Below are 26444 nucleotides of genomic sequence, written 5' to 3' on the forward strand. Positions count from 1 at the left end.
AAAGTGAGGCGCACTCAGAAGGTGGTTACCAGTCTGCTGCCTCTCCCTTTTCCTTATTCTACTCAGTGCTTCTCATTGTCTAAAATGAAAAAGAAACCACCAGCAGTTTACCAGAATGAGAAATACATGGGTGTGTATGTGTATGTGTGTGTGAGTGTGCATGCATGCATATGTGCACGCATGTGTACATAAGGAGGAGAGGCAGTATGACTCATGGAAAAGAACATACGTGCTGGAATCATACGCCTGGGTTCTGAGTTCAAATTCTGCTTAGGCTGCTCGCCAGCTGTATGACCCTGGTGAGGTGCACAATCTCTCAGAGCATCTGTGAACTGAGGACATCTGATAATTACAAAATGATAAACATCTCAGGGTTGTTGGAGAACAGATATCAAATAATGTCCCATGCTGAGTACAGCATATAGTAAGAATTTGACAAATAGCAACAAAAAATGCATGTTAAGAAAAAGCCCCATGGGTGGAAGCTTTGGGGGTTCTGATCACATGCTAATGTACTTGTGTGCACGCACACACACTGATATCTGAAATCTTTGGCTGAGCCCAAGCAGGACAGGTCAGAGTGACAGAGGCAGACAGATGGTGGCACATGGGAAGCCTAACACAGGTCAGCCTTGACTGCATTTGTCTGCCGGCTCCAGAAACACAGCCTGGGACCGTAACTGAGCAGGAGCTCAGGTCTCAAGTGTGTGTGTGTGTGTGTGTATGATTACATGGCTTTGAAAGTCCCTTCCTGCTCTAACCGTCCGTGGAGCCACAAGGAGCTCTTTTCAGAGGCTGCACATTCCAAGCTTCTCAGTCACTAACTCCTGCCTCGTGGCTGCAGTAACGTTCCTGGCCCTTGACCTCACTAGCTCCCACCCAGTGAGGCCTGATGAGAATCCCATGGGGCCACAGCGGTTTCAAGAGTCTGGGGGCTGGGAGGTCTGAGAGACCGGAGCCTTGTCCTTTGGCAGCTGTGTGAGCCTGGCTCGATCAATGTCCCTCTCTGAGCTCCAGACAGTCCCCACCTCCTGGGGCTGCAGTGAGGCAAAAGGAGGTAGTGGATGAGGCTGTTCCACACCCAGTAGGTTCTGTCAGTGTCTCCAGGGCACTGAGGTGATGTTTATGTTTTCCAGTTTTCATTCACTTCTTACATTGAAGTTTACTTTTTTAAATTGAGGTGAAATTCACATAACATACAATTATCCATTTTAAAGCATACACTTGAGTGGGATTTTGTGCCTGCACAAGATTGTGCAACCACCACTTCTCTCTAGTTTCAAAACTTTTTAAATCGTTCCAGATTTAAAACACTCCACATCCATTAAGTGCTAGTGCTCAGTCGTGTCTGACTCTTTGCGACCCCATGAACTGTAGTCCATCAGCCTCCTCTGTCCATGGGATTTCCCAGGCAAGAATATTGGAGTGGGTTGCCACTTCCTCCTCCAGGGGATCTTCCTGACCCAGGGATCAAGCCCACATCTCCTGCGCCTACCTGCATGTCTACCTGTGTTGGGAGGTGGATTCTTCCCTGCTAAACCACCTAGGAAGCTGATTGAGTAATGGCTCCCAGTTCCCTGGTAACCATGCTCTCATCCCCTGGTAACCACTAATCTGCTGTCTATCGCTACAGATTTGCCTGATCTGGATACTTCATATAAATGAAATTATACAGTTTGTAACCTTTTGTGTCTGGTTTCTTTTACCTAGCATAATGTTTTCCAGGCTTGTCAATATTATAGGCTATATCAGCCATTCCTTTTTATGGCTGAATAATAGTCTATTGCATGGCTATACCACCATTTATTTATTCATCAGTTGATGGAATTGGGTTGTTTCTACTTTCTGGCTATTATGAATAATGCTTCTATGGACATTTGTGCACAAACTTTCGTGAGGAGATATGTTTCCATTTATCTTGGGAATATACCTAACAGTGGAATTTCTGGGTCACATGGTAACTGTATGGATCACAACAAACTGTGGAAAATTCTTAAAGGGATGGAAATACCAGACCACCTTACTTGTCTCCTGAGAAACCTGTATGTGGGTCAAGAAGCTACAGTTAGAACCTTACATGGAACAACTGACTGGTTCAAAATTGGGAAAGGAGTATGACCAGGCTGCATATTGTCACCCTTTTATTTAACTTACATGCAGAATACATCATGGAAAATGCCGGACTGGATAAAGCACAGGCTGGAATCTAGATTGCCAGGAGAAATATCAATAAACTCAGATATGCAGATGATACCACTCTAACAGCAGAAAGTGAAGAGGAATTGAAGAGCCTCTTGATGAGGGTGAAAGAGGAGAGTGAAAAAGCTGGCTTAAAACTCAACATTCAAAAAGCTAAGACCATGGCATCCGGGTCCATTACTTCCTGGCGAATAGAAGCGGAAAAAGTAGAAGCTTGACAGATTTTATTTTCTTGGGCTCCAAAATCGCTGCAGATGGTGACTATAGCCATGAAATTAAAAGATATTTGCTCCTTGGAAGGAAAGCTATGACAAACCTAGACAATGTATTAAAAAGCAGACATCGCTTTGCTGAAAAGGTGCATATGGTCAAAGCTATGGTTTTTCCAGTAGTCATTATGGATATGAGAGTTGGACATAAAGAAGTCCGAGCACTGAAGAACTGGTGCTTTCTAATTGTGGTGTTGGAGAAGACTCTTGAGAGTCCCTTGGGAAGCAAGGGGATCAAAACTGTCAATCCTAAAAGAAATCAACCCTGAATATTCATTGGAAGGACTGATGCTGAAGCTGAAGCTCCAGTACTTTGGCCACCTGATGCGAAGAGCTGACTCATTGGAAAAGACCCTGATGCTGGGAAAGATTGAAGGCAGGAGAAGGGGACGACAGAGGATGAGATGGTTAGATAGCATCACCAACTCAATGGATATGAATTTGAGCAAACTCCAGGAGATAGTGAAGAACAGGGAAACCCGGCATGCTGCAGTCCATAGGGTTTCAAAGAGTCAGACACAACTTAGCAGCTAAACAACAATGATGGTAATTTTCTGGGTAATCTTGTGAGGAACTGTCTCACTGTTTTACAAAGTGCTCGTACTGTTTTACATTCTTACCAGCAGTGCCTGAGGGTTCTAATTTTTCTACATTCTTGTCAATATATTATTTTCTGTATTTAAAATACATCCTAGAGGGTGTGAAGTGGTGGTATCTCATCGTGTCTTGATTTTCATTTCCTTAATAGCCACTCGTGTTCCTTAATGACCAGTGAACATCTTTTCATATGCTTCTTGGCCATTTGTATATATTTTTTGGACAAATGTCTACTTAGATCCTTTGCTATTTTTAATTTCCTTTTTTCTTTTTGTTGTTGAATTATATGAGTCCTTTGTTTATTCTGGCTACCAGACACTTATCAGATACATGATTTGCAAATATTTTCACCCATTCTGTAGGTTGTCTTTTCACATTCCTCATGATGTACTTTGATGCAGAAAAGGTTTTATAATTGTTTTGAAGTCCAATTTATCTGTTTTTCCTTTCATTGCTCATGCTTCCAGTGTCTAATCTATGAATCTGAGGGATTCATTTACATCGTTGGGTCAAGCAGTAGCTTGGTCTTTTCCATCACTGTGTAGTATTCTATTGCATAACTATCCCATAATCCTTCTCTCCATTCTCCTTCTGCTGATATTGAGGGCTTTCTGAGTTTGGGCTCTTTTGAATAAGACTTCTGTGAGCATTCTTTTTTATTTTGAAGTCATGCCCAAACTCATGCGAGATCTTAGTTCCCTGATCAGGGATCGAACCCACATCCCCTGCAGTGGTAGTGTGGAGTCCTAACCACTGGATCACCAGGAAGTCTGTGCATTCTCGATATGTCCTTCCATGGCCAATTGCACTCACTTCTCTTGGCTGTGAGCCCAGGGGTGGAACTGCGGGTCACAGGGTACTCGTTAGTTTGGCCTTGATTCTCTCCAACAGTTCCCATCCCACCAGCAATAGGTTCCAGTCTCCCTACATCTAGAGGTGACATTTCAGTTCACATCCACAAAGATTTCTTCCCCTTGGGCCTGGCCCCATCCTGTCTAACCTGGACACTACCCACAGCCTCCAGCTTGCTCCCATCCCTCCACTTTACACCCAGCAGCCCAAGGGATTTTCTATTTTATTTTTATTTGCTTATTGTTGGGTTCCTGGCTTGTGAGATCTTAGTGTCCCAACCAGGGATCGAACCTGGGTCCCTGGCAGTGAAAGTGGCAAGTCCTAAACACCCTGAGGAAGTCCCCCGAGGAATTTTTAAAACCCTGACAATATTCACAGAAGAATCTTTCATAGTTCTGACCACTTTGCCCTCAGACTTGGACCTTTACAACCCAACCTTTCAAATTGCTTCTTGGGAGGGTCTGGGGTCTGGAAAGAGGTAGGGTCCAGATGCTTGACATATTCTGTGTTGTTTTAGGTTGTGTGTTGATTGAGGGACTAGAAGGGTCAAAAGAGTCACACACTAGCGTCTCACACCCATGTATGTTGTTGTCGTTGTTTAGTCTGTCAGTTGTATCCGACTCTTTGCGACCCCATGGACTGTAGCCCACCAGGCTCCTCTGTCCATGGGATTTTCCAGGCAAGAACACTGGAATGGGTTGCCATTTACTTCTCCCAGTATCTCTTATGAACCAGCCACTATTCAAAGTAATTCATTAATGCTCACAACCATCCTGTAGAGACAGATAATAATGTACACTCATTTTATAGATTAGGGAATGGAGGCATAGAGAAATTAAGCAGATTGCTAAAAACTGCACAGTAAGGAAATGGTGGAGCCAGGCTGTGAATGTAAGCAGTCAGTCTTCAGAGCCTGAGCTCCTCACTGCCCTGTTAGTCTGTCCCTTGAAAGCAGCCAGAATCCTGAACATGGCGCCAGGCTGTTCCCTCTGCCCAGGATGCCCGCCCTCACCTCCTTGCCTGGCCAGTTCTCATCCTGCAGGTGTCAGTTTCCCCTCCACTTCCTCAGGAGGCCTTCCTCGAGTCCTTCACCCAGGTTAATCCCTCATGCAACAGAGCCCCACAGCACTATGCAGGCTATTCAGTTCAGTTCAGTTGCTCAGTTGTGTCTGACTCTTTGTGACCCCATGGACTGCAGCACGCCAGGCTTCCCTGTCCATCACCAACTCCCAGAACTTAATCAAATTCATGTCCGTCCGTAGAGTCAGAGAGGCCATCCAACCATCTCACCCTCTGTCGTCCCCTTCTCCTCCTGCCTTCAATCTTTCCCAGCATCAGAGTCTTTTCCAATGAGTCAGTTCTTTGCATCAGGTGGCCAGAGTATTGGAGTTTCACCTTCAGCATCAGTCCTTCCAATGAATATTCAGGACTGATTTCCTTTAGGATGGACTGGTTGGATCTCCTTGCTGTCCAAGGGACTCTCAAGAGTCTTCTCCCATACCACCGCCGTAATGCAGGCTATTATGTGTTTTTAATCTCAGAATAATTTTTAAGAATTTTATGTTTGGGGGAGTCTCCCTATCTCTTGTTCTGTGTGTGTGTGTGTGTGTGTACATGCGTATGCAAGAGAAAAATATTTTAAAACTTGATTTTTTATTTTTTACTTTGTCTTATGTTTTTGAAGTTTCATCGCGTTTGTTTTTCAACTAGGAAATACATTTACACGCTTAAAGATCCAGAAGTCACCCAAGTGTTTACAGGGAAAAGCATCCCTCCGTGTTGTAAGCGGTCTCTTGTGTATTTTTTTACCCAGAAGTTAAACTGCTCTACACCCTGTTGGTTGCTGTTTTATGTTTTGTTTATTTGGCTCAAGTAACGTGGGATCTTAGCTCCCCCACCAGGGATAGAACCCGAGCCCCCTGCAGCAGAAGCGTGGAGTCCTTAACTGCTGGGCCACCAGGGAAGTCCCCTGGCTGTTATATTTTGTGTCATGTGGACCATTTCCTCTGAATGCAGGACACCAGGGGCTCTGCTGTTGGAGCCCATGAGGCTCTGCCTGCTCAGCTTGGCCCCTTAGGTTTCTTAGAGTAGCTCCTGTCCCCTGTAGTCCCAGGCCTGGGGCGGTTAGGGCCTGTCACGGAGTTCCTGGACTCTCCTACCCTTCTAGGCTGAGGCTTCCCCCCACCCCCGGGCTCTGGGTGCCAGGACCGGCTGTGGGCCAGCCCAGGGATGAAACTCTTATCCTGGGATGAAAGGCCGGCAGGCCTGGGCTGGGCCTAGTAAACGCTAAACCCTCCCTGGGAGGACCTCAGGGCACCGGTGTAAACTGAGTCATGGGGGGCGAGGGGGTGAGTCATCCGGCCCGTGAGTGGGTCCAGATGAGGCAGAGGCTGTCTGCATGGAGCCCTCCCTGGGCCACGCTTCCCAGAGCCACGTTCTCAGCTCCCCTCCAGCCCCCAGGGGGACCCTGGCCCAGGGCAGAGGGAGCAGGGCCCACTGGGACCAGGGCCTGGAGGCCAGACTCTCTGCGCACAGAGTCTGCCTGTGTGTACGAGTGTGCCTGTGTGTACGTGCATGAGTGTGTGTGTGGGGTCAGGGAGGGGGAGGCAGACAGGAAAGGAGGCTCTGACTCCGGAGGAAAGGATTGGGGTTTGGAATCGAGTCAAAGCCTCCAGAAGCAGATTTTGGCGGGAATGCCTCACTGCTCTCTCCTGACCTCTGCGGGTTCCGAGTTTTCTCTGCAGGAGCCAGCTCTCTCTCCCTTTGGCCTGGGAGGAACCAGGGCCCTGTGCATGACCTGCCTGTCGTCAAGGGTTTCCAGGGGCCTGAGCTGGGACCTGAGGGTAGAAGGTCCTCAGAAATCACTCCAGACTTCACCCCAGGGAGGCCTCTGCTCAGGGACCAGGGGAGAGCGCCCTGCCTCAGTGGGGGTGTGTGCAGGGCTCTTGGGAGTTGTGGAGAGCCTCCGGAGCGTCTCCAGCCTTGACTGTGGTCAAGTGACTTAACCTCTTTCTGCTCAATTTACGCGTCAGGAAAACGAGGGTTGTGAGAACTGAAACGAGTGAATGTGTACACATTGCTTAGAGCAGTGCCTAGAGCAGAGCAGAGCTGCGTGTGTGTTTGCTCTGGCTCTGGGAGCCTCAGTGTTCTCATCTGAAAAATGGGTGAGGGGGGACCTGAGGAGTCTCTTGTCTGCTTTTTGCTTTGGTTGCAATCTCCATTATTATTTCCTAGGAAGCTGCCCCAGGGCCCTGCTGCCTTGCCCAACTCTGTCCCTGGGTGGTTTTCAAGCCCTGCTGGGAAGCCGATAATCAAAGAAAGATGGGTTTGGTGGGTTTCTGGGCTAGGTGCCCTTGGGTTACCCCTCAGCATCTGGGGGAGGCGAGTCAGAGAAAATGGGGAGTTTCCCTCCTCAGATGAATCAGCTGTGTGACCCAAGCCGGGTCCTTGCCAGGGCCCCTCCCAGTGGGCGGGAGTGGGGCATAGTTGCCCTTCTGGGAAAATCCCCAAAGCCTCGCCAAAGCTCTGGCTGAAGCTTTCTCCCAACTCAGCTGTTTCCTGTCCTCCCAGGTTCAGCCCCTAGCCCCAGCTGGAATCAGGGGTCGGCAGGGTCCCCTCACTCACAGCCCAGTCCCTCTGGAACCCTCTCTCCAGGGGCTGGGGGTTTGCTGTGGTGGGGCTGGGAGTAGGTGGAGTGGGGATGTCATCCTTTTCCTGGCTCAGTCGTCCTGTGGTTTCATAAAAGGGAGCAGAGCACAGGGCCTGTCCAAGTTTACCCAGCCTAACCTGCCCCAGGTCTGGGCTGCTTCCTGAGTCCTGTACAGGAAGGGGCCGGCCAAACAGGGCAGAAGCCCCTGCCAGCCTGAGCAGGGGGTCCCATTCAGGGGAGCTGCTGCCACTGCTCCTGGCAGAGGAGCAGTCCCCACTGTAGGCAGGTAGATCCTTCCTGCTCAGTAGGTTTGGTCACTATACTCTCTGGGCCTCAGTTTCTCCATCAGTAAAATGGGAATCTTAGTCTTGGCCCAGCCTCTCTCAGGTGGTTCAGAGGACCGAACCTATGTGCTTTATACATCAGATCCTAAGTCCTTGCTGGGTCTTGTTTATCTTTGCAGCGCGTCCCTTCTCCCCAACAGCACTTTCATATAGTAGGGGCTCAGCAATGCATTGGGCACTCTGGTGTTAGATGTGTGCTCAGTCGTGTCCTACTCTGTGTGGCCCCATGGATTGTAGCCCACCAGGCTCCTCTGCCCATGGAATTTCCCAGGCAAGAATATAGAGTGGGGTGCCATTTCCTACTCCAGGGGATCTTCCTGACCCAGGGATCGAACCTGTGTCTCTTGGGTCTCCTTCATTGGCAGGTGGATTCTTTACCACTAGCGCCACCTGGGAAGCCTGGAGTTGGATGACCTGGATTCACATACTGAACTTTGTAACCTTGAACCAATTAGTGAACCTCTCTGGACCTGTTTTACAGAGCTGAGCAAGGCTTAGATGAGAAACACAGGTACATACTTAGCACAGTGCCTGGCTCTTGTTATGAACAGAATGAGGAAACTGAGGCCCACACACAGAGGATGACTTTCAATCAGTCACTCATTTATTCAGTTTTTTTGGGGCACTTAGCTAGGCTGGGTCCTACGCTGAGGACACCCTGGGGATAAAGTGCAGCCACTGTCCTTGAGGGGCTTCAGATGCCCAGACGAGCACCACAGGTGGGTGGGCATTATGGGAAACTGGGGAGCAGGTGGATGAGGGAGGGGAGCCTCTGAGAGGATGACACCTGAGATCTGGGGTCAGCCAGGGAGGCAGGCGAGGGTCAGGCCTACCAGGCAGAGGCAACGGTCTGAGAAAAGGGCACCAAAGTGGGGAAGGCCAGGGTGTGAGCAAGAGAACCACAGGCGCCGGCAACTCCCGATTCTGGAACAAGGAGTCGTCAAGCACAGAGTGGAGGAGGTGAGGCTAGAGGCACTGGCAGGGGATGGATTTGAGTCATTCATTCATTCAATAATGTATGAAAAGGTTGCTCTGGCCACACACTGTGCAAGGCTCTCTGGGGACAGGGCTCAGATTTAGCCATTGTTCCTGCCTTCACGAAGCACAGAGTCTGGGGGCCTAGCGAGAGACAGACATTAATTCAGTGATTACATAAGGAACCACTCGATCCTTGCTGCAAAGTAGGTTGTTCAAGCAGAAGGAAGAGCCTGAGGCCCAGCGCTGTGTGCCAGGGGGTGAAGAGAGAGCCACTTGGCTCCAGCATGGCGAGCATGGGCAGAAAGGGGAGCCTGAGGGAAGCTGGGGGTGGTCAGCTAGGTCATAAGGGCACAAGAGTGGGCTCAAGTCACAGGCTGTGGGGGGTCACAGACAGGCTTTGGGGAGCAGACAGACATTGGACAGAGGCTGCTCTGCAGGACAGCTGGCAGTGGGGCGGAGGGGGAGAATGGGGCAAGTGGCAATGGTTTGGGAGAGTGAAGAAAGGGCTAATGTGGGGCCATGAGGAGGGAGCACAAGGGACTAAGTGTGTGAAACACTTAATTGTGGAAGAACCAGGTGGTGTTGATAGCACTTGGGCATCTTTGTGGGACCCACGAAGGCCTGGTCAGGAGCCACCCAACCCTTGGCTCAGTTTGGGCAAGTGCAAGACACTCATTGTCTGAGGGAGGCAGGGCCCAGGGCTCCGACATGGAGACCACTCAGCTGGGGACTTCCCAGGGTTGGGCCGAGGGGGACTCAGCTCAGGAGGGGGACTCAGCTCAGGACGGAGGAAGCTGGAAAGGGGGCCGAGCCAGCATGACTCACCTACTTCCACTCAGTCAGCCTGGTGGCATCTCCGCTCCCCTGCTCCAAATTCCAATTCGATGAGGCTGCTGGAGGCTGAGTCAGTTCCAGCACGAGAGCCGAATCCCTAGGGGCTCCCTGCCAGACACCCTGGCCTCCAACCAAGGCCAAGGCCAGGGCCAGGGCTGTGGCCAGGGGTGTGGAGCCAAGCTTCCAGAAGCTGTTGCAGCCTCAGCAGAGGGCATGGCCCAGGAAGATCAACGTGAGTGAACGTGCCAGCTGCATTGTAAAGAGCTCACTGTAGGTGAGGCTGGAGACCCCCATCAGCCTGGCGAGGACTAGGGTGACTTTCTAAAAAATATTTACTTATTTTTAGTTGTGTTGGCTGGATCTTAGATGTGCCACGCAGGTTCTCTAGTTGAGGTGCACCATGGCACACTGGATCTTAAGTTTCCCAACCAAGGATTGAACCCATGTCCCCTGTATTGGAGGGTGGAGTCTTAACCACTGGACCACCAGGAAAGTTCCTGGGGCACAAGTCTTTTAACTCTCTCTGCCCATGACTCAGGTAACTCTCTTCCCCTCTTGGTCTCTGTTTTCTTGACCATAAATTGACCCAAAATCTTCTGATAGGTTGTGAGAATTAAATAGTCCATATGGAAGTGCTTTGCAAACAGACTGGGGGCCTCTGATGGTCTGGGTGGTAGGAGGTGAGTATAAATGGGAAGACTTAGAAGGCTTTTTAAGGCTGAGTACTGCACAAGGATATTTCAGCCAAGCGGGTCGAAACCCAACCCACCCTCTACTCACTGGACCATGTGCCCTGGTGGAGAAGCAGGGCAGAACCAAGGAGGTACCCTTCTCTATGGGCACGAACACACCCTGTGGGCTAGCAGTAGTCCCTCAGACTTTACTGGGCCAAGTCCTTGAATTTACAGAAAATCACTGAACAACTGATTCTGATTCTTGGATGGAGGTGAGACAGGACTGACTTTGAAGAGGCTCTCAGAGACATTCCCAGCTTGGCCACTAGGGCAATCAGGACAGAGGGGGGCAGTCTCTCCTGACCCTGCCTCTCTCCACCAACCAACGCAGGTAACCACCAACATAGTATTGTAAAAAACACTCAAGACACAGACCCAAGCTGGGTTTATTGAAATGCCAGGAGTACGCATGTGACAAGGGAGCCAAAGAAAGGAAGAAGGTGGTGCGGGCTATGAGGTGGCAGGGACAGGTCCCATGTCCTTGGCCCTGGCATCCCCTCTCTGTGCTGGGGGCGGAGTGGGAACAACCACCCACTCTCCCCCAACAAAACGGCATGCTCAGGCCTGCAGGACCTCTGCCCCCTGCACTGTGAAGGCCCCGAGGAGAGGGACTGGAAGCACTCGTTTTCTCTCTTGTGAAAGAGGAAGAGAATAGGAGGATGCAGGAAGAGGGGGAGGTGCAGCCAGGGATGAGGGTGGCCAAGGAAGGTTCTCCTGCTGGCGTCTGCACCCTGCCTGTGGTTCTGGATGACCGAGGGGAGGCAGCAGCGAAGAGAGGCTGAGGGTCCGGCCCTCAGGGAGCCATTGCCTCCAGCCAGCAGGGACTGGAGTCAGCCCGAACACAGGACAGAAGTTCAAAGGGATCGAAGATGCAGGCAGTTTCCGAGTGACCCAGTCCTCAGAGCTGGAGGGGCTCGGCCTCCATGGGACAAGGAGGGGGAAGACAGGCGGAGGCTCCAGCCCCAGCAGTGGGGGCAATGGCCATCTGCCTCATGTGGCACTATTAGGTCAGTTCCACATTGTTGGCACGGTCCAGCACACGGGAGCCACGGGCACTGCCCCCCAGCTGGAAACGGCTCTCATAGAGAGTGGGGCAGAGGTGCCAGCGGTTGGCCCGGTAGATGCCCAGGTAGGTGTAGACGTCAGGCTTGTAGGTAAGCAGACACTTCACGCCTGCCGCACGGATGGCTGCATCTGCCTCCAGAACACCCAAGCGGTCCGTGAAGTCGTCTGTATAAACGCAGATGACCTGCCTCCCCCCCTCCTTGGCCCGTGGGCTCACCTTGGCCACCTGCAGCCGGCCCTCGACCACGGCCCGAGCAATGCCAGCCCAGGCATGGTCCAGCTTGAAGCCAGGTGCCAGGTGTATCAGCCATTTGCCAGAGAGCACTTGGTGGGTGATGGCCAGCTGGCGCAGGGTACCAGGCGTTACGGGCCGCCCGCTGGTCTGCAGAGCTTCCCAGGCGGCCTGCAGGCCCTGCACATCACCCGAGTTGGGGATGTAGCCCTGCCCATATGCTGCAATCCAGCCCACGGGCTCAGAGTTGGGCGAGCCAGGGTCCCCATAGCGGGTAACTTGGGATGGCGGGTACTTGGCCAACCAGGCATCCAGCTCTGTGGCAGGTGTCATGCGGGCATCAAACACCAGCCAGGGGTCCATGTCAGCTGCCATGGCCTCTGCAGCCAGGTGCTCAGCAGTGAAGCCATCTTCACGACCACCGGGAGAGTCCTCTTCCTCCAGCTCCTCACCTGGTTCCATCCTGCGGGAGGGAACCAAATCAGGGCAGGGCCGGGACAGACTCAACTTGCTGAGTCCTAGGGGGTGCCAGGCACTGAACTGAACTGAACGGTGTGGGCCTGGGCCTCGGCTGCCACATCCCCAAGATGCAAGCAGTTGTGCAGAATTAACCGCCTGAGGTGGAACAAAAGCTATATAAATGCAGTTAGTATTATTACTGCTCTCCCTGACCTACAAACGAGAAAACCGAAGCTCAGAGAGAAGGGGCTCACTGCAGGTCACACCTTCAGTTAGCGACAGGACCGAAATGGGAATTCAAATGTGGGAACCGCCGGCCCAGCTACGCCTCCTGGTCCTGCCAGAGCCTGGCCGCTCTCCCGGGCGCTGGGATTTAATGGAGGAAGGCAAAGCACACGTCCTCGCAGCACCGAGGCAGGGCCCATGGGGCCAGGCCTCCGGGCGAGCGTTATCCAGCCTACTTAAAGACAAGGGCACTGAGGCGAGAAAGGGCAGTGTCCGATCCGAGACCAACGGGGCGGTGCCTGGAGTCGAACCCAGGCTGGATAGAGGCTGCAGGAGAGCCTGCCTCCCGCCCCGCCGCGCCCGCCGCCATTAGTGCCCACGGCCCGAGCTGCGCCCCCGCCCTGCCCCCTCCCGCCAACCCCAGCGTCACCTCCGGCCTTCGCTGCGCTCGGCGCCGGCCCAGCCCCGGGCCCGGCTCCGTTCCTGCCGGGGCTCTGCGCCGCCGCCACCGCCGCGCCCCGCCCCCGCCACGGCTGCCGCCGCCGCCGCCGCCATCTTAGTACCCCGGCGCCTCAACAAGAACTTTATAGACAAACGCAGCATAGGGCGGGGCCGGGAGGGGCGGGGCCATCGGGGGCGGGGCCATCGGGGAAGGCGAGGAGGGGCGGGCCTTCGGGGGGCGGAGCTAACGTTCGCTCCTCAGGTCTTAGGGGCGGGCGGGAGTGGCGGTTCCGTCCCGGACGGACGCGCAAAGCCCGGGAGGCTCTAAGTGGGAGGGCACTCAGGCCCTGCCGGCGGCGTCCTGTCCGGCGGCGCTAGGACCCTGTAGGGAGCGTAGGGGGCGGAGCCGGCGGCACCAGGACCCGGGGGAACCGCGGCGGACGGGCTACGAGCAGGCCCGGGTGCCGGGGGGCTGCGGGCGGCGGCGCTGGGCCCGGCGCGGCGGGAGAGGCCCCGAGATGCCGAGCAAGAAGAAGAAGTACAACGCGCGGTTCCCGCCGGTGAGCACGTGAGCGGGCCCCGGAGGAACGGGCCGGGCTCTCGGGAGGCTCCGGCCCAGGCCGGGCTAGGGAGGCGGGCGCATCGCCGTGTTCGGGGGCCCGTACGCCCCGCCCCCTTCCGTGCCCTTCCAGCGTGGGTGCCCCCCGCCCCCTTTCTCTCGGGATGCTCCCTCTCTCTGCCCGGCTTAAGCACCTTTTCTGGGACGGAGGCGAAGGGGTCCGAGCTGTCTGTCCCCTCCCCAGGCACGAATCAAGAAGATCATGCAGACGGATGAAGAGATTGGGAAGGTGGCGGCGGCCGTGCCTGTCATCATCTGTATCCTGTCGGGAGCTGGCGGGATGGGGGAGTGGGGGAGCCCGGAAGCCCCGGGGTCGCTTTTTGTGGATTGGGCCACCACCCCGCGTTCTCCTTGACCCTCCTCAGCTCGGGCGCTCGAGCTTTTCTTGGAGTCACTGTTGAAGAAAGCCTGCCAAGTGACCCAGTCCCGAAACGCCAAGACCATGACTACATCCCACCTGTGAGTGGCTCCGATCCTAGAGGGCCCGGTTTGGGGTCTTCCTCCAGGAGTTCACACGCCTGGGGGAGGCTGTGCCCTGATAAGGAAGTGGTAGGCTGCTGTGAGGTCTGTGGATTTGAGGAGGAGGGTTAGGATGTTCTGGTCAAGGGGAGGGTTGGGGTGGAAATTTTCCAGGTTCCATTCCCCTGACATCCACAGAGTCCGTACTGTCCCTTGCTGAGGGCCCAGATGTCTGGGCCCCATCCGAGTGCCATCCCCTTCCCACTTCTTCCAGGAAGCAGTGCATTGAGCTGGAGCAACAGTTTGACTTCTTGAAGGACCTGGTGGCATCTGTGCCTGACATGCAGGGGGATGGAGAAGACAACCACATGGATGGGGACAAGGGTCCCCGCAGGTAGGGAGCCAGGGTGCAGTGTCCAGGTGGGGAAGGCCAAGGCCCCTGGGCTTGGGGATGGCTGGGGAGTGGTGAAGGAGTGGGGAGACCTGTGGGCAGATGTACTGTACCTTCCCGAAGGGGCCGGAAGCCTGGCAGCAGTGGCCGGAAGAACGGTGGGATGGGAAGCAAAGGCAAGGACAAGAAGCTGTCAGGGACGGACTCAGAGCAGGAGGTGAGTGAGGCCCTAGGCTTCTGCCCCACAGGGTGGACAGGGCAGCCCTATACCAGGCCAGGATGAGCTGGCTGGGGGCCTGGTCCCTCACCTGTGACCTTTGTATTGGTTTCTTTGTAAATTGGGGTTACTGAGGTCAGCCTCCTGTCCCTGCTTTCCAGTGATGGAGCCATGCCCTTCTAGTCTCTAATTCCTGCCTTGTTCTCAGGATGAATCTGAGGATACAGACAGTGACGGAGAAGAGGAGACACCACAGGTCCCACCCCAGGCCAGCCACCCCCCTGCCCACTTTCAGAGGTAAGCAGCTCAGTGGCACCAAGGGGGCCCACTGACCCCAAGACTGACCCTGGGCTCTCTCCTGGCCTCCCTGGCCACTTTGCTCTGTTGGTCTTGGCACGTTTGGGGGATGGAAGAGGAGAAACTAAGAAGGATTTCAAGGCTAGGGACTGTGCTCTCAGAAGGTCCCCTTCTGCTAGGTGGGGCTGTGTGACCTGCCCTGGGTCCTTCCCTTCTCTGGGCTTGCTCCCTGTTGGTACAGAGGGTAGTGGGCTCTGGGGATGCCCAGGTGGGGTTGAGTGGGCGGGGATGGGCATCAGAGAGTGGCCTGATCTTTCTTTACTGCTTTCTCCCCTGCAGCCCCCCGACACCCTTCATGCCCTTCACCTCGACCCTGCCTCTGCCCCCAGCACCCCCGGGCCCCTCAGCACCTGACGCAGAGGAAGAAGAGGATTATGACTCCTAGCGCCCTCTGCCCCCCAGGCCACACCCCCTTTAGTTTGTTTTAGTTGCTCTGGGGGGAAGAGAGACCATAGAGCTGTTCTTAAATTTATTAATAAAATAATAATAAAAGGGAACACTCACGTCTGTCCCGGTTTTTGTCCAGGGTTTGTGGCCTCCTTCTCTCCTTCTGCCTCCTTCCTGATGTTGAGCTGGGACCCAGAGCCCCGGGGGGCTGGGCAGCAGCTGACTGAAGAGGGAGGGCTGGAGGCCACAGTTCTGCCAGCGCAGGGCCAGGGGTGCCAATGGAAGGAAGGCCGGTCAGAGTGGCAGAGGGTCTGAGCCAGCTGCTGCTGGTCATGCTGGGGGACAACCTGTCTCATGGTGCTCTGTGTCCCTGGGTAGGTTCCTCTTCTCTGAATGGCTTCTTCTTGGCTCTCTGATGTAGACCATTCTGTTCACTCTGGGTTGGTACAAAGGGGCAGGTAACAGAAATGAGTCTGGAAAACTAAAGCTTGGGCCACTTGCCTTAAAGGACATGAAGAGGGGTGGTGGGGGCCATGAAGGCTGGCTGGGGAGCAGGCAGTGACTCTGAGCAGCCCCCGGAGCTACGCACACGAGCAGACGTGTCTTCCGGGAGAAGCGGCTTGGTGAGGCCGGCAGGAGGCATGGAGTGCTGCAGGCAGCCTGGAGGCCTGGGTTGGCAGCAGACTCGAGCGCTGATGACTAGGAGGGAGGGGATATTCAAGGACTTTTGGGTTTCTTTGGGTGGGGACATGGGGACATAGAAGAGGGATCTCACGATTAATAGGGATCTTAGTAAGATCTCAAGTTTGGCTGTGATGAGTTTGGGGTGCCTGTGAGGCCACTGAGCAGAGGCATGGGGTGGGCACTTGGACATAGTGGGCTAAAGACAGGTGTGTGAACCTTGAGAGTCAGGGAGAGGGGAGGGCTGGGGTGGCCCACCAAAGGAGACTGAAGAGCAGCCAGCCCGAGGGCCCCTGGGAGCTTCTGTGGTGCCCACCCAGGGGCGTCTGGGAGGAGGAGAGGTCAGCTGTCAAATGCCTTGGTGGTGGTTGACGAGACAGGGAGAGCTGGAGGTGAGAAACTCAGGTGAATGGAAGCAGCACTCAGAACCATGTGGTGGAGATGGGAGAGGACAGAGGCTCAGAATGACAGAGGAACAGCTTTTGTTTTGTTTTTTAAAATTTAATTTATTTTGGGCTGTGTTGGGTCTTCACTGCTGCTTGGGCTTTTCTCTAGTTGCAGCGCCCAGGCTTCTCACTGCGGTGACTTCTATTGCTGCAGATCGTGGGCTCTAGGACACGCGGGCGTCAGTAGTTGTTGCTCCCGGGCTCTCGAGCTCAGGCTCAGTAGTTGTGGCACGTGGGCTTAGCTGTGCCATGGCATGTGGGATCTTCCCAGACCAGGGATGGAACCCATGTCTCCTGGATTGGCAGGCGAATTCTTTACCACTGAGCCACCAGGGAAGCCTTGGTTTTTGTTTTGTTTTGTTTTGTTTTTTAAGACGGCAGAAGTGCAGGCTGAAGTGGCTGAAGGGATGGGAGAAGACAACTAATGGAGTGAGGTGGGGTTGCCTGAGGCCAGCCCCAGTCCAAGAGGGGAAAAGGTGAGTAGGTTTTGGTGGGATGTTGAGATATTCAATTTTTATCTGGCGGCATGTGACTTCTTTATGAAGTCAGAGGCAGGGGGACAGCTTGGATGGGCCCAGAGCAGCTGGAGCCTGGGGACACATCCTGTCTGCTGCTCATCTGTTCCCGCTCCAGGTGTAAGAAAAAAAAGCCGATTTCTTTAGGGGGAGCTTCCCTTGTGGCTCAGCTGGTAAAGAATCTGCCTGCAATGCAAGAGACCTGGGTTTGATCCCTGGGTTGGGAAGATCCCCTGGAGAAGGGAAAGGCTATCCACTCCAGTATTCTGGCCTGGAGAATTCCATGGACTGTATAGTCTGCTAAGTCACTTCAGTTGTGTCCAACTCTGTGCGACCCCATAGACAGCAGCCCACCAGGCTCCCCTGTCCCTGGGATTCTCCAGGCAAGAACGCTGGAGTGGGTTGCCATTTTCTTCTCCAATGCATGAAAGTGAAAAGTGAAAGTGAAGTCACTCAGTCGTGTCCGACTCTTTGCAACCCCACAGATTGCAGCCCACCAGGCTCCTCCGCCCATGGGATTCTCCAGGCAAGAGTACTGGAGTGGGGTGCCATTGCCTTCTCCAACTGTATAGTCTATGGGGTCACAAAGAGTTGGACACGACTGAGCAACTCTAACTTTCTTTAGGGGAAGCATTTCTACTCAGCCTGTGGTGTGTGCAGCTGACCTCATTTTGGGGGGTGGGATTGAGGCATGGGAACTGCCAGCCTGGTCAACCAAACAGGCCCGCAGGCAGGGTCGAGACTCAGGTGGGCAAAACACCTGAGCCCTGGGACTTCGGGTGGGACTCATGGGAAAGGGTTTTGAAAAGACCACTGGCTTCCCCACGGCGCTGGGGTGGCAGCCGGAAGCCCTCTCAGGAGTCAAGGTGAGGATGGCAGTAGCCACACTGAGGGAGCAGGGCTGACGGAATGGAGGCTGGTGGCGGCCGGAAGCTACTTCCCACACCAAGGGGTGATCCCGACTGAGCACAAAGCCAGCATGGCAGCACCCGGAGGCTCAGAGGTAGAGACTCCAGACGACCTCTGAGCACCTTGTCCCTGACGCCTGTACACCCTGGACTTCTTAGTCACGTGAGCCAATAAAAATAATTTTCCCCCTTGAAGCCAGTTAGGTTTCTGTCACTTGTAACTCAGAGAGCTCTGGCTGGCAAGGACCCTGAATGGGAGGTGGTTCCCATCAGCCTCAAAGAGGGAGCAAATGGTTTTCTCCAGCAGCAGGTTGGACCCAGTCCCAGAGAGGGTGGGCAGCTGGGATCCATGGAGTTGAAAGGCCTGCCAAGCTGTTTGAGGAGTGGAGGCAGGAGAGGAATAAACCCTGCAAGCCCGTTGCTGGGATCTGTTCACAAGATGAGATTCTGTACCGAGGGGATTGGTGATGGCTGGGGGACGGCAAGGAGGCCAGGGTGCAGGAGGCAGCCTCTATTCACCCGGGGGGTGCAGGTGGGAATGAGGCCCCCAGGAGCCGCTGACCTGGGCTTCTATGTTTTCAGGCTCAGACTTGGCAGAACGCTGTAAGTCCCAGATTCAGATCCTAGCTTCTTACCTTATGAACCTTGAACAAGTTCTCAGCTTCTCTGTCTCAGTTCTCTCATTTGTATAACGGCCTAGTTATTACCTATGTTAGTTATATATACTGAACTATATATTCTAGAAGAGGAACTAAAGAGCCTCTTGATGAGGGTGAAGGAAGAGAGTGAAAAGCCAGCTTAAAACTCAACATTAAAAAACTAAGATCATGGCATCCGGTCCCATCTGCTGCTGCTAAGTTGCTTCAGTTGTGTCCGACTCTGTGCAACCCCATAGATGGCAGCCCACCAGGCTTCCCCATCCCTGGGATTCTCCAGGCAAGAATGGCAAATAGGAGAAAAGGTGGAAACTGTGACAGATTTCACTTTCTTGGGCTCTAAAATCACTGCGGATGGTGATTGTAGCCATGAAATTAGGACACGATTGCTTCTTGGCAGGAAAGCTATGACAAACCCAGATAATGTGTTAAAAAGCTGAGACATCACTTTACTGACAAAGGTCCATATAGTCAAGGCTATGATCTTTCTAGTAGTCATGTATGAATGTGAGAGCTGGACAATAAAGATGGCAGAGCACCAAAGAATTGATGCTTTTGAACTGTGGTGCTGTAGAAGATTTTTGAGAGTCCATTGGAAAGCATGGAGATCAAACCAGTCAATCTTAAAGGAAATCAACCCTGAATAGTCTTTGGAAGGACTGATGCTGAAGCTGAAGCTCCCAATGCTTTGGCCACCTCATGGGAAAAGTCAACTCATTGGAAAAGACCCTGAAGCAGGGAAAGATTGAAGGCAGAAGGAGAAGAGGTCGACAGGATGGTATAGTTGAATTGGCATCACAGAGTCAATGGATGTGAACTTGGGCAAACTCTAGGAGATGGCGATGGACAGGGAAGCCTGGCATGCTGCAGTCCACGGGGTCACGAAGAGTCGGACACGACTTGGCAAATCAACAACAACAAAAATATGTACTAGTTGTACCTGTTAATTAGGGTGAAGGATTCTCCAGGCAAGAATACTGGAGTAGGTTGTCATTTCCTTCTCCAGGGGATCTTCCTGACCCAGGAACTGAACCTGAGTCTCTTGCATTGCAAGCAGACTCTTTACTGATTGAGCTGCAAGGGAAGCCCCAGGGTGAAGGACTAATGTAAGAAACTCAAAATGTATAGGTTCAAATATAATGGAAGTTTATTTCTTGTGCACATAAGGTTCATAATGAGATCTACCTGATCAGTGAGTGGGCTGTGCTTCTTTAAGAGGGGATTCTGGGCTCAAACTCCTTCCATATTGTGGCCCCACCATCCTCAGTTCATGGCTTTCAAAATCACTGTAGAGGGACTTCCCTAGCTGTTCAGTGGTTGACTCTGCACTTCCATCGCAGGGGGTGTGGGTTTGATTGCTGGTCAGAGAACTAAGGTCTGGCGTGTTGTATGGCGTGACCAAATGAATAAATAAGTAAACAAAAATACAAGGTCACTGTGGAAGGAGAAATCTCAGAGGCCAGGGAAGTCTTCCTTGGCCAGGACAGGCAGTGGCCCCATTGCCTCCGTTTGTCTCTCCACTGGACCTGTCACAGGGTCCCACCCGAGGGATGCTGGGAAAGGTGGTTGAGCCAACCTGGGTGATGAGCCAGTTTCAGCCACAGGACCTCACACACCTTTGAAAAGGGTCTGACCCAGGTTTCAACAAGTATTAGGAGTGCACCCTTCTCAGTCAGAGGGCAGGGGCCCAGGGAGACAGTGTTCCTGGCTGGGCCTGGCCTCTAGGTATCTCCTGGGAGTGGGGGAAAAATGGCTCTGTCCTGCTCTGTGTATCAGTGGGCATGGGGAGGGCACCTGTCAGCACCCCATCTGCGGAACTCTTTTTGGGATCCAGATGATTTTCATTCTTTATCCACTGGAGAGCCTTGAGCCTGAATGCCTTAGCCCAGTGTTGACTGTGCCCCGGGTATAAGCATGACCAGAGTGTGAACAGAGGAGCAGCTTCTGGGGCCAGCGTGGCAGCCAGGACTGTGATCCTCAGATGAGGAGTGTGGGTCCACCTCTTCTTGCCACTCCCCCACTCCACAGCCCATTTGGGGATCCATTCAGCAAACATTTATTGAGCACCCAGCATCATTACTCAGCAGGGAAATGAGGTTCCACAGTCATCCATCAGAAGCCTGAAATTAAAAAGGCTTATATCAGGAATTCCCTGGTGGTCCAGTGGTTAGGGATCCATAGTCACTGCCGAGGCACGTGTGTGCTCAGTCCTGTCTGACTCTTTGCAGCCCCATGAACTGTAGGCCATCAGGCTCCTCTGTCCATGGGATTTTCCAGGCAAGAATACTGGACTGGGTTGCCATTTCCTACTCCAGGGGATCTTCTTGAACCAAGGATCAAACCCATGTCTCCTGCATTGGCAGGCGGATTCTTTACCACTGAGCCACCTTCTTAGTCGCTCAGTCATGTCCAACTCTTTGCAATCCCATGGACTGTAGTTCTCCAGGCTCCTCTGTCCATGGGGATTCTCCAGGCAAGAATACTGGAGTGGGTTGCTATGCCCTTCTCCAGGGGATCCTCCCAACCCAGGGATTGAACCCAGGTCTCCTGCTTTGCAGGCAGATTCTTTTACCATCTGAGCCACCAGGGAAGCCAATGAATACTGGGAGTGGGTAGCCAATCCCTTCTCCAGGGAATCTTCCTGACCCAGGAATTGAATTGAGCTACCTGGGAAGCTGGTAAAGCTTCCTCACTGTTGAGGGCCCGGGTTCAATCCTGGGTTGAGGAACTAAGATCCCACAAGCTGTGCCACGTGGCCAAAAATAATAATAGTAAATGAATAGCTCCTTTATCAAATAAATAAAGTCTGATATCACCAATGCTAGGGTTGGAAGTGGTGACACCAGAGGGGAAAGGCACTTGGTGAAACCACCTTAGAAAACAGATCCTCATGGAGTCCGTGAACATGCACTTCTGCGTGACCCGGCAACACTACCCCTGGGCTCACGTCCACTAACAGACACATACAAGAATGTCTGTATCCCCAGCTGGAAACAGCTTGAACAAGAGCACGAGTGAAGAAATGATAGAATATTGTATAACAGAGCAGCAACACGAAAGAGCAAACCACCGTGCCAAACAACATCACAGTCAATCTTGTAGATGTTATGTTGGCAAAAGAAACCAACCAACAAAAAACAAACAAATTACAACAGTTCATTTAAATAAAGTTCAGGGATAGGTGAAACTAACTGATGGTGATGGAAGTCAGTATTAGTACCTTGGTGTGGGGACTGATGGGGGGCACACGGGAACCTTCTGGAAATTTTCTATGGCTTGAACTGGTGGTGGTTATTTATAACAATGGATCAAGCTGCCCACTTAAAATACATGCACCTTTATGATACCTGCTGAAAAATTTTACTTTATGTACATATCTATTGGGGGTTTCCCTGGTGGCTCAGACAGTAAAGAATCTGCCTGCAATGTGGGAGATCCGGGTTAGATCCCTGGGTCAGGAAGATCCCCTGGAGAAGGGAATGGCAACCCACTCTAGTATTCTTGCCTGGAGAATCCCACAGACAGAGGAGCCCGGTGGGCACAGTCCACGGGATCGCAAAGAGTCGGACATGACTGAGCGGCTAACACACATGCACCTGTCTATCGAGAATATATTGCATGCCAGCTGCTATTCTAGGTAGGGGTGATTATATGAACAAAGTGTTTCCTGGAGTTTATTTCTGATGGGAGAAGACAGACAATAAAGAAGATAAACAGTATGTCAAATGGTGAGACATGTGCTGGGAAAGGAAAGTGTAATAAAGAAGTGGGGAGTCCCGGGCAGGATGCTGGCCCAGTCATTCTATGCAGTGCTCAGGGGAGACTGATAACGTGAGATTTCAGTAAAAAACCCTACTAAGCGAGGAGTGCACAGGCCACAAGCTACCTGTGGGGAGAGGGCAGCGGGAACCGTGAGGGCAAAGGCAGGGACTGAGACTTGGTTCTATCAGGTTCCCTGTGGTCTCCCCACTGCTGGTTCTCATTTCCTCCTCCACCACCCAAGGACCCAATTCAGGAGCCACCAGCCCCAAACTCGGCTCACCTCAGCTGAGGGGGTGTCTGGGCGCTGGCTGCCCCTCAGAGTCCCAGAAGCTTCATGGAGGGAGAGAAGGCAGCGGTGTGGGCTCCTCCCCGACACCTGCCCTGGTCGCTTCCAGACGTGCAGGCCCAGGGGCTGAGGAGGAAGGGAGGGGCCGGAGAGATTTGGGGTGGGAGTGAACTCACCTTCTGCCCCCGGCCTGGAGGAAGGACCTGCCGAGCTGCATGACATGGGTGACTTTGCCACTTCACCTCTCCAGCCTTCCACATCCATCATATGGGGCGATTTTTTAAAGTTCTTCGTTTTTCTCTTTCTTTCTTGAGCAGCTTTCTTTCTTCGTGGCCGCCCTGGGTCTTCGTTGCTGCACGGGCTTTCTCTTGGAGCAGTGAGGGCTACTCTCTAGTTGTGGTGTATGGGCTTCTCTTTGTGGTGGGTTCTCTGGTTGGAGCACGGACTCCAGAGTACAGGCTCAGTAGTTGTGGCACATGGGCTTCGCTGCCCAGTAGCATGTGGAATCTTCCTGGACCAGGGACTGAACCCCTGTCCCCTGCATCAGCAGGCCGACTCTTAACCACTGGACCACCAGGAAGTCCCCACCCAGAGCTATTGATACCGCCCCTCATGGTTGCCAGGAGACCAAATGCGAGGCAGTAGCTCATCATCCTGCTTTTGTTTATCTGAGTCCACTCTCTCAGAATGGTGTCCTCGTCACCACCCATTTCACAGAGGAGAAGATTGAGGCTCAGCAAATGAGTTGAGTGGCCTGAGTTTGTTCATTGGCACAGAGATTGTACACAGGCTTGTGCAGGGGTCCAGAGTGTGGGGAGGTGGGGTTCATGAGGTTCCCCCCCGATTCTTTCTCTGGTGTGGTTAAGTTTGTCTCCAGGACATGGATGGGACCAGGTTCCCACTCTTCTGAGCTATGGGCACTGCGGCGGGGGCATGGCAGCTGTGATCCAGGCGCTCCACCAGGGGCCTGGTCCCTCCTCTCCTTGGGCAGAATGTTTGGTGAGAGTGGCAGATGGCTCTGGACTCTCTCAGGGGGCTCCGTGTTGCTGGGGAGAGGGGCAGGACATGGGTGACACTCAACTCCCATAATTATAGTTGAGCTATCTTTGTTCTGAAATCATGTCCTTTCTATTTTGTGTGTGCCTGTGTGTTCAAATGCTATTTTTAGAAATGGAACAAGGGCTAACACTTGTGCGCCCACTCCAGTAATCGGAAAGCGACAAGGGAAAACAAGATCTCACACAAGACCCATCAGATTGGCAAGAACAGAAAGTCAAAAGGAAATTCCCTGGCAGTCCAGTGGTTAGGACTGCACACTCCCAACGCTGGGGCCAATCCCTGGTCGGAGAATGAGGATACTGCAAGCCCTACCCCCTCCAAAAAGGCAAGCCAGGTAAAACAGATGGCTGGTGGGAGGTGGGTACGTGGAAGTCTGGTGCTTCTGGTGAGAGTGTAAACTAGGGGCATGTTTGAAAAGGCAGCTTGGCAGCTAAGTGACCTCCAGCTGTTCCACTTCTGGGTAAAACCTCTCACAGGAAGAAAGACATGTCATAGGCATGGTTAGAGGTGGCAAAGAGTTGGAGGCTCCAAGTTATCTGTCACTGGGGCGCGGCATGGCTGGTAGCTGCTGCTGCGAAGTCGCTTCAGTCGTGTCCGACTCTGTGCGACCCCATAGACGGCAGCCCACCAGGCTCCTCCGTCCCTGGGATTTTCCAGGCAAGAGTACCGGAGTGGGGTGCCATTGCCTTCTCCAATGGCTGGTAGCAGTGTGACCAAATCTTCACTGCATCAGAAAAACAGGAAAATGCAGAACAGATCTATAACACAGCAGTGTTTATGGAAAGTCAAAACGCAGACAGCGCAACAATGCCATATATTTCTGTCACTTACTCTGTGACCTTGAGCCAGTGACTTAAGCTCTCTGTGCTTCAGTTTCCTCATCTCTAAAGTGGGGACAATCCTAGCACCTCCTATGACACACAGAGTGCTTAGCACAGTATCTAACACATAGTGATAGGGACAGAGTCAAGGGACAAAGTAGGTGTTTAAATAGTTAATCCCACTAGGGTATTGTAAGTAGAAAAACTATGGGAGACCCCTGTAAGTTAATGATTACCCAAGAAAGCAGGTTTATTTAACCACAAAACCAAGCAGGCTTAGAAGCACAAGACGTGCCCCCAAACAATAAAACAATGGTAGCATGAGACCCACATCCTGCCCAGTGAGCTCAGTAAGTTAATGATCCCTAGGGCATGCTCTCTGCACATATAAAAACAATAATTTTGTGGACTTAGCTTGACCATGTAGGGACAGGAAAACGTCCCTGCTCAACCTGGAGGAGGAAATGATAATGGAAGCATGATGTCTACTCAAGAAAGACAAAGAAATTCTTCTCCTCCTCCCCACTCTTCCTTTGGTTATAAAACCATAGCCCAGTAAGTTCTCAGGGCATGATACCCCCTCGCCTGTCCACTTGTAAGCTTCACAAGCATCCTATTCTAATAAATCACTTTTTAAAAATTTATTTATTTTTTATTGAAGGATAATTGCTTTACAGAATTTTGTTGTTTTCTGTCAAACCTCAACATGAATCAGCCGTAGGTATACATATATCCCCTCTCTTTTGAACTTCCCTCCCCTCTCCCACCCCATCCCACCCTTCTAGGTTGATACAGAGCCCCCATTTGAGTTTCCTTAGCCATACAGCAAATTCCTGTTGGCTATCTATTTTACATATAGTAATAAATCACTTTTTATCTATCACTTGCTCTCAACGAATTCTTCTCTGCACCGAGACATAGAAGACTATGGTACCAGAGCTCTTCAGAGCCCTAAAATCACAGCAACCTGTTTGTCAACTTAAAAAACAGTCACAACCTAAAAGTTGTGAGGTATGTTTTACTTGGCGGGAATTTTTAGGACTTCAAACTGGGTAGACGTCATCTCAAGTGACCCGAGAGAACTGCTCAGAGGAAGTGGGGGTGGGGTGAGGTCAGGTTACATAGACGTTTGCAGCCAACAAAGGGCAGGTAGTCTGAACATCAAAAGTATTTTTGTGAATTAAAGAAAACCAGATATCTCAAGTTAAGGAATTTAGGGCTTTTCTATGTATGGGAAGATGCATTCCTTTCATACGCATCTCAGCTATCTGGGGCCACCATCCTGTGTTTTTCCTCAGTGCTCACCTTAGGGAGCGGCTAGTGGCTGCTGGATCCCAGTATTGTTCTTCTTCCTGAGTGCCCTGGAGGGCTGGAATCCCTGAGGACTGTGACATCCTTGTTTATTGATATGGCAGGAAATGCTCCACTTCTCAGGTTTCAATAGTAAGCACTCAATAAATGGTGCCTGTAACTGACACGTATGGAAATAATGCCTGGAAAGCAGATTGGAAGGACAGGAGCTAGACACACCAGAGTGTGGTGCTGTGGGGAGCAGGAATGGGACTGGGGATGGGTGAAAGGGAAAGTCTATTTTATTTTACTTATTTATTATTTATTTTGTGGCCATGCTGCGTGGCATGCAGGATCTTAGTTCCCCAACCAGGGATCGAAGGTGCGCCCTCAGCATTGGGAGCAGAGTCTGAACCACTGGACCACCAGAAAAGCCCCTGAAAGATCCATTTTAAAGGGAGGCTTTTTAGGACCATGGGGATACCTGGAATGCCCAAACCAAGGAGCTAGATTGCTAGGTCCATGCAACCCATGCTGAAAGCAAAACCAAGAAGTATTGTCAATTGTCATCTTCAGAAAGGGCCAAAGCAATTGATCCTCCTGGACAGTGTCTATAAAGGCAGGCAAACAGTGCCCCTGTGGTTTTCTTGGGCTCATAGGTGTCTCCTTCCTTCACTCACTCAACAAATATTTCCTGAGCACCTACTCTGTG

General features: G+C 52.4%; 2 protein-coding genes across 5 annotated transcripts; one reads left to right on the forward strand and one right to left on the reverse strand.

Annotated features, from left to right (window-relative positions):
* Window positions 1-10826: 10826 nt before the first annotated feature.
* C5H11orf68 (chromosome 5 C11orf68 homolog) lies at window positions 10827-13027 on the reverse strand. Of its 2 annotated transcripts, none has more exons than XM_006056438.4 (2): window positions 12868-13027; window positions 10827-12216 (listed from the first exon to the last, which is right to left on the reverse strand). In XM_006056438.4, exons 1-2 carry the CDS (start codon window positions 12990-12992, stop codon window positions 11460-11462), a joined length of 882 nt encoding a protein of 293 aa, XP_006056500.1. In that variant the 5' UTR covers window positions 12993-13027; the 3' UTR covers window positions 10827-11459. The 2 variants fall into 2 exon arrangements, with proteins under 2 accessions (XP_006056500.1, XP_025142475.1); XM_025286690.3 differs by lacking the exon at window positions 12868-13027 and adding an exon at window positions 12479-12503.
* Window positions 13028-13163: 136 nt separating this feature from the next.
* DRAP1 (DR1 associated protein 1) lies at window positions 13164-23884 on the forward strand. Of its 3 annotated transcripts, none has more exons than XM_045165850.1 (8): window positions 13164-13438; window positions 13682-13754; window positions 13863-13956; window positions 14231-14350; window positions 14471-14564; window positions 14773-14861; window positions 16810-16911; window positions 23731-23884. In XM_045165850.1, exons 1-8 carry the CDS (start codon window positions 13397-13399, stop codon window positions 23867-23869), a joined length of 753 nt encoding a protein of 250 aa, XP_045021785.1. In that variant the 5' UTR covers window positions 13164-13396; the 3' UTR covers window positions 23870-23884. The 3 variants fall into 3 exon arrangements, with proteins under 3 accessions (XP_045021785.1, XP_045021786.1, XP_006056499.1); XM_045165851.1 differs by lacking the exon at window positions 23731-23884 and adding an exon at window positions 17793-17835 and having other exon boundaries at window positions 13169-13438; XM_006056437.3 differs by lacking the exons at window positions 16810-16911; window positions 23731-23884 and adding an exon at window positions 15201-15418 and having other exon boundaries at window positions 13174-13438.
* The last annotated feature ends 2560 nt before the right edge of the window (window positions 23885-26444 follow it).

Source organism: Bubalus bubalis, chromosome 5 (genome assembly GCF_019923935.1).
Source record: "Bubalus bubalis isolate 160015118507 breed Murrah chromosome 5, NDDB_SH_1, whole genome shotgun sequence".
In the NCBI taxonomy this organism is placed as follows: domain Eukaryota; kingdom Metazoa; phylum Chordata; class Mammalia; order Artiodactyla; family Bovidae; genus Bubalus; species Bubalus bubalis.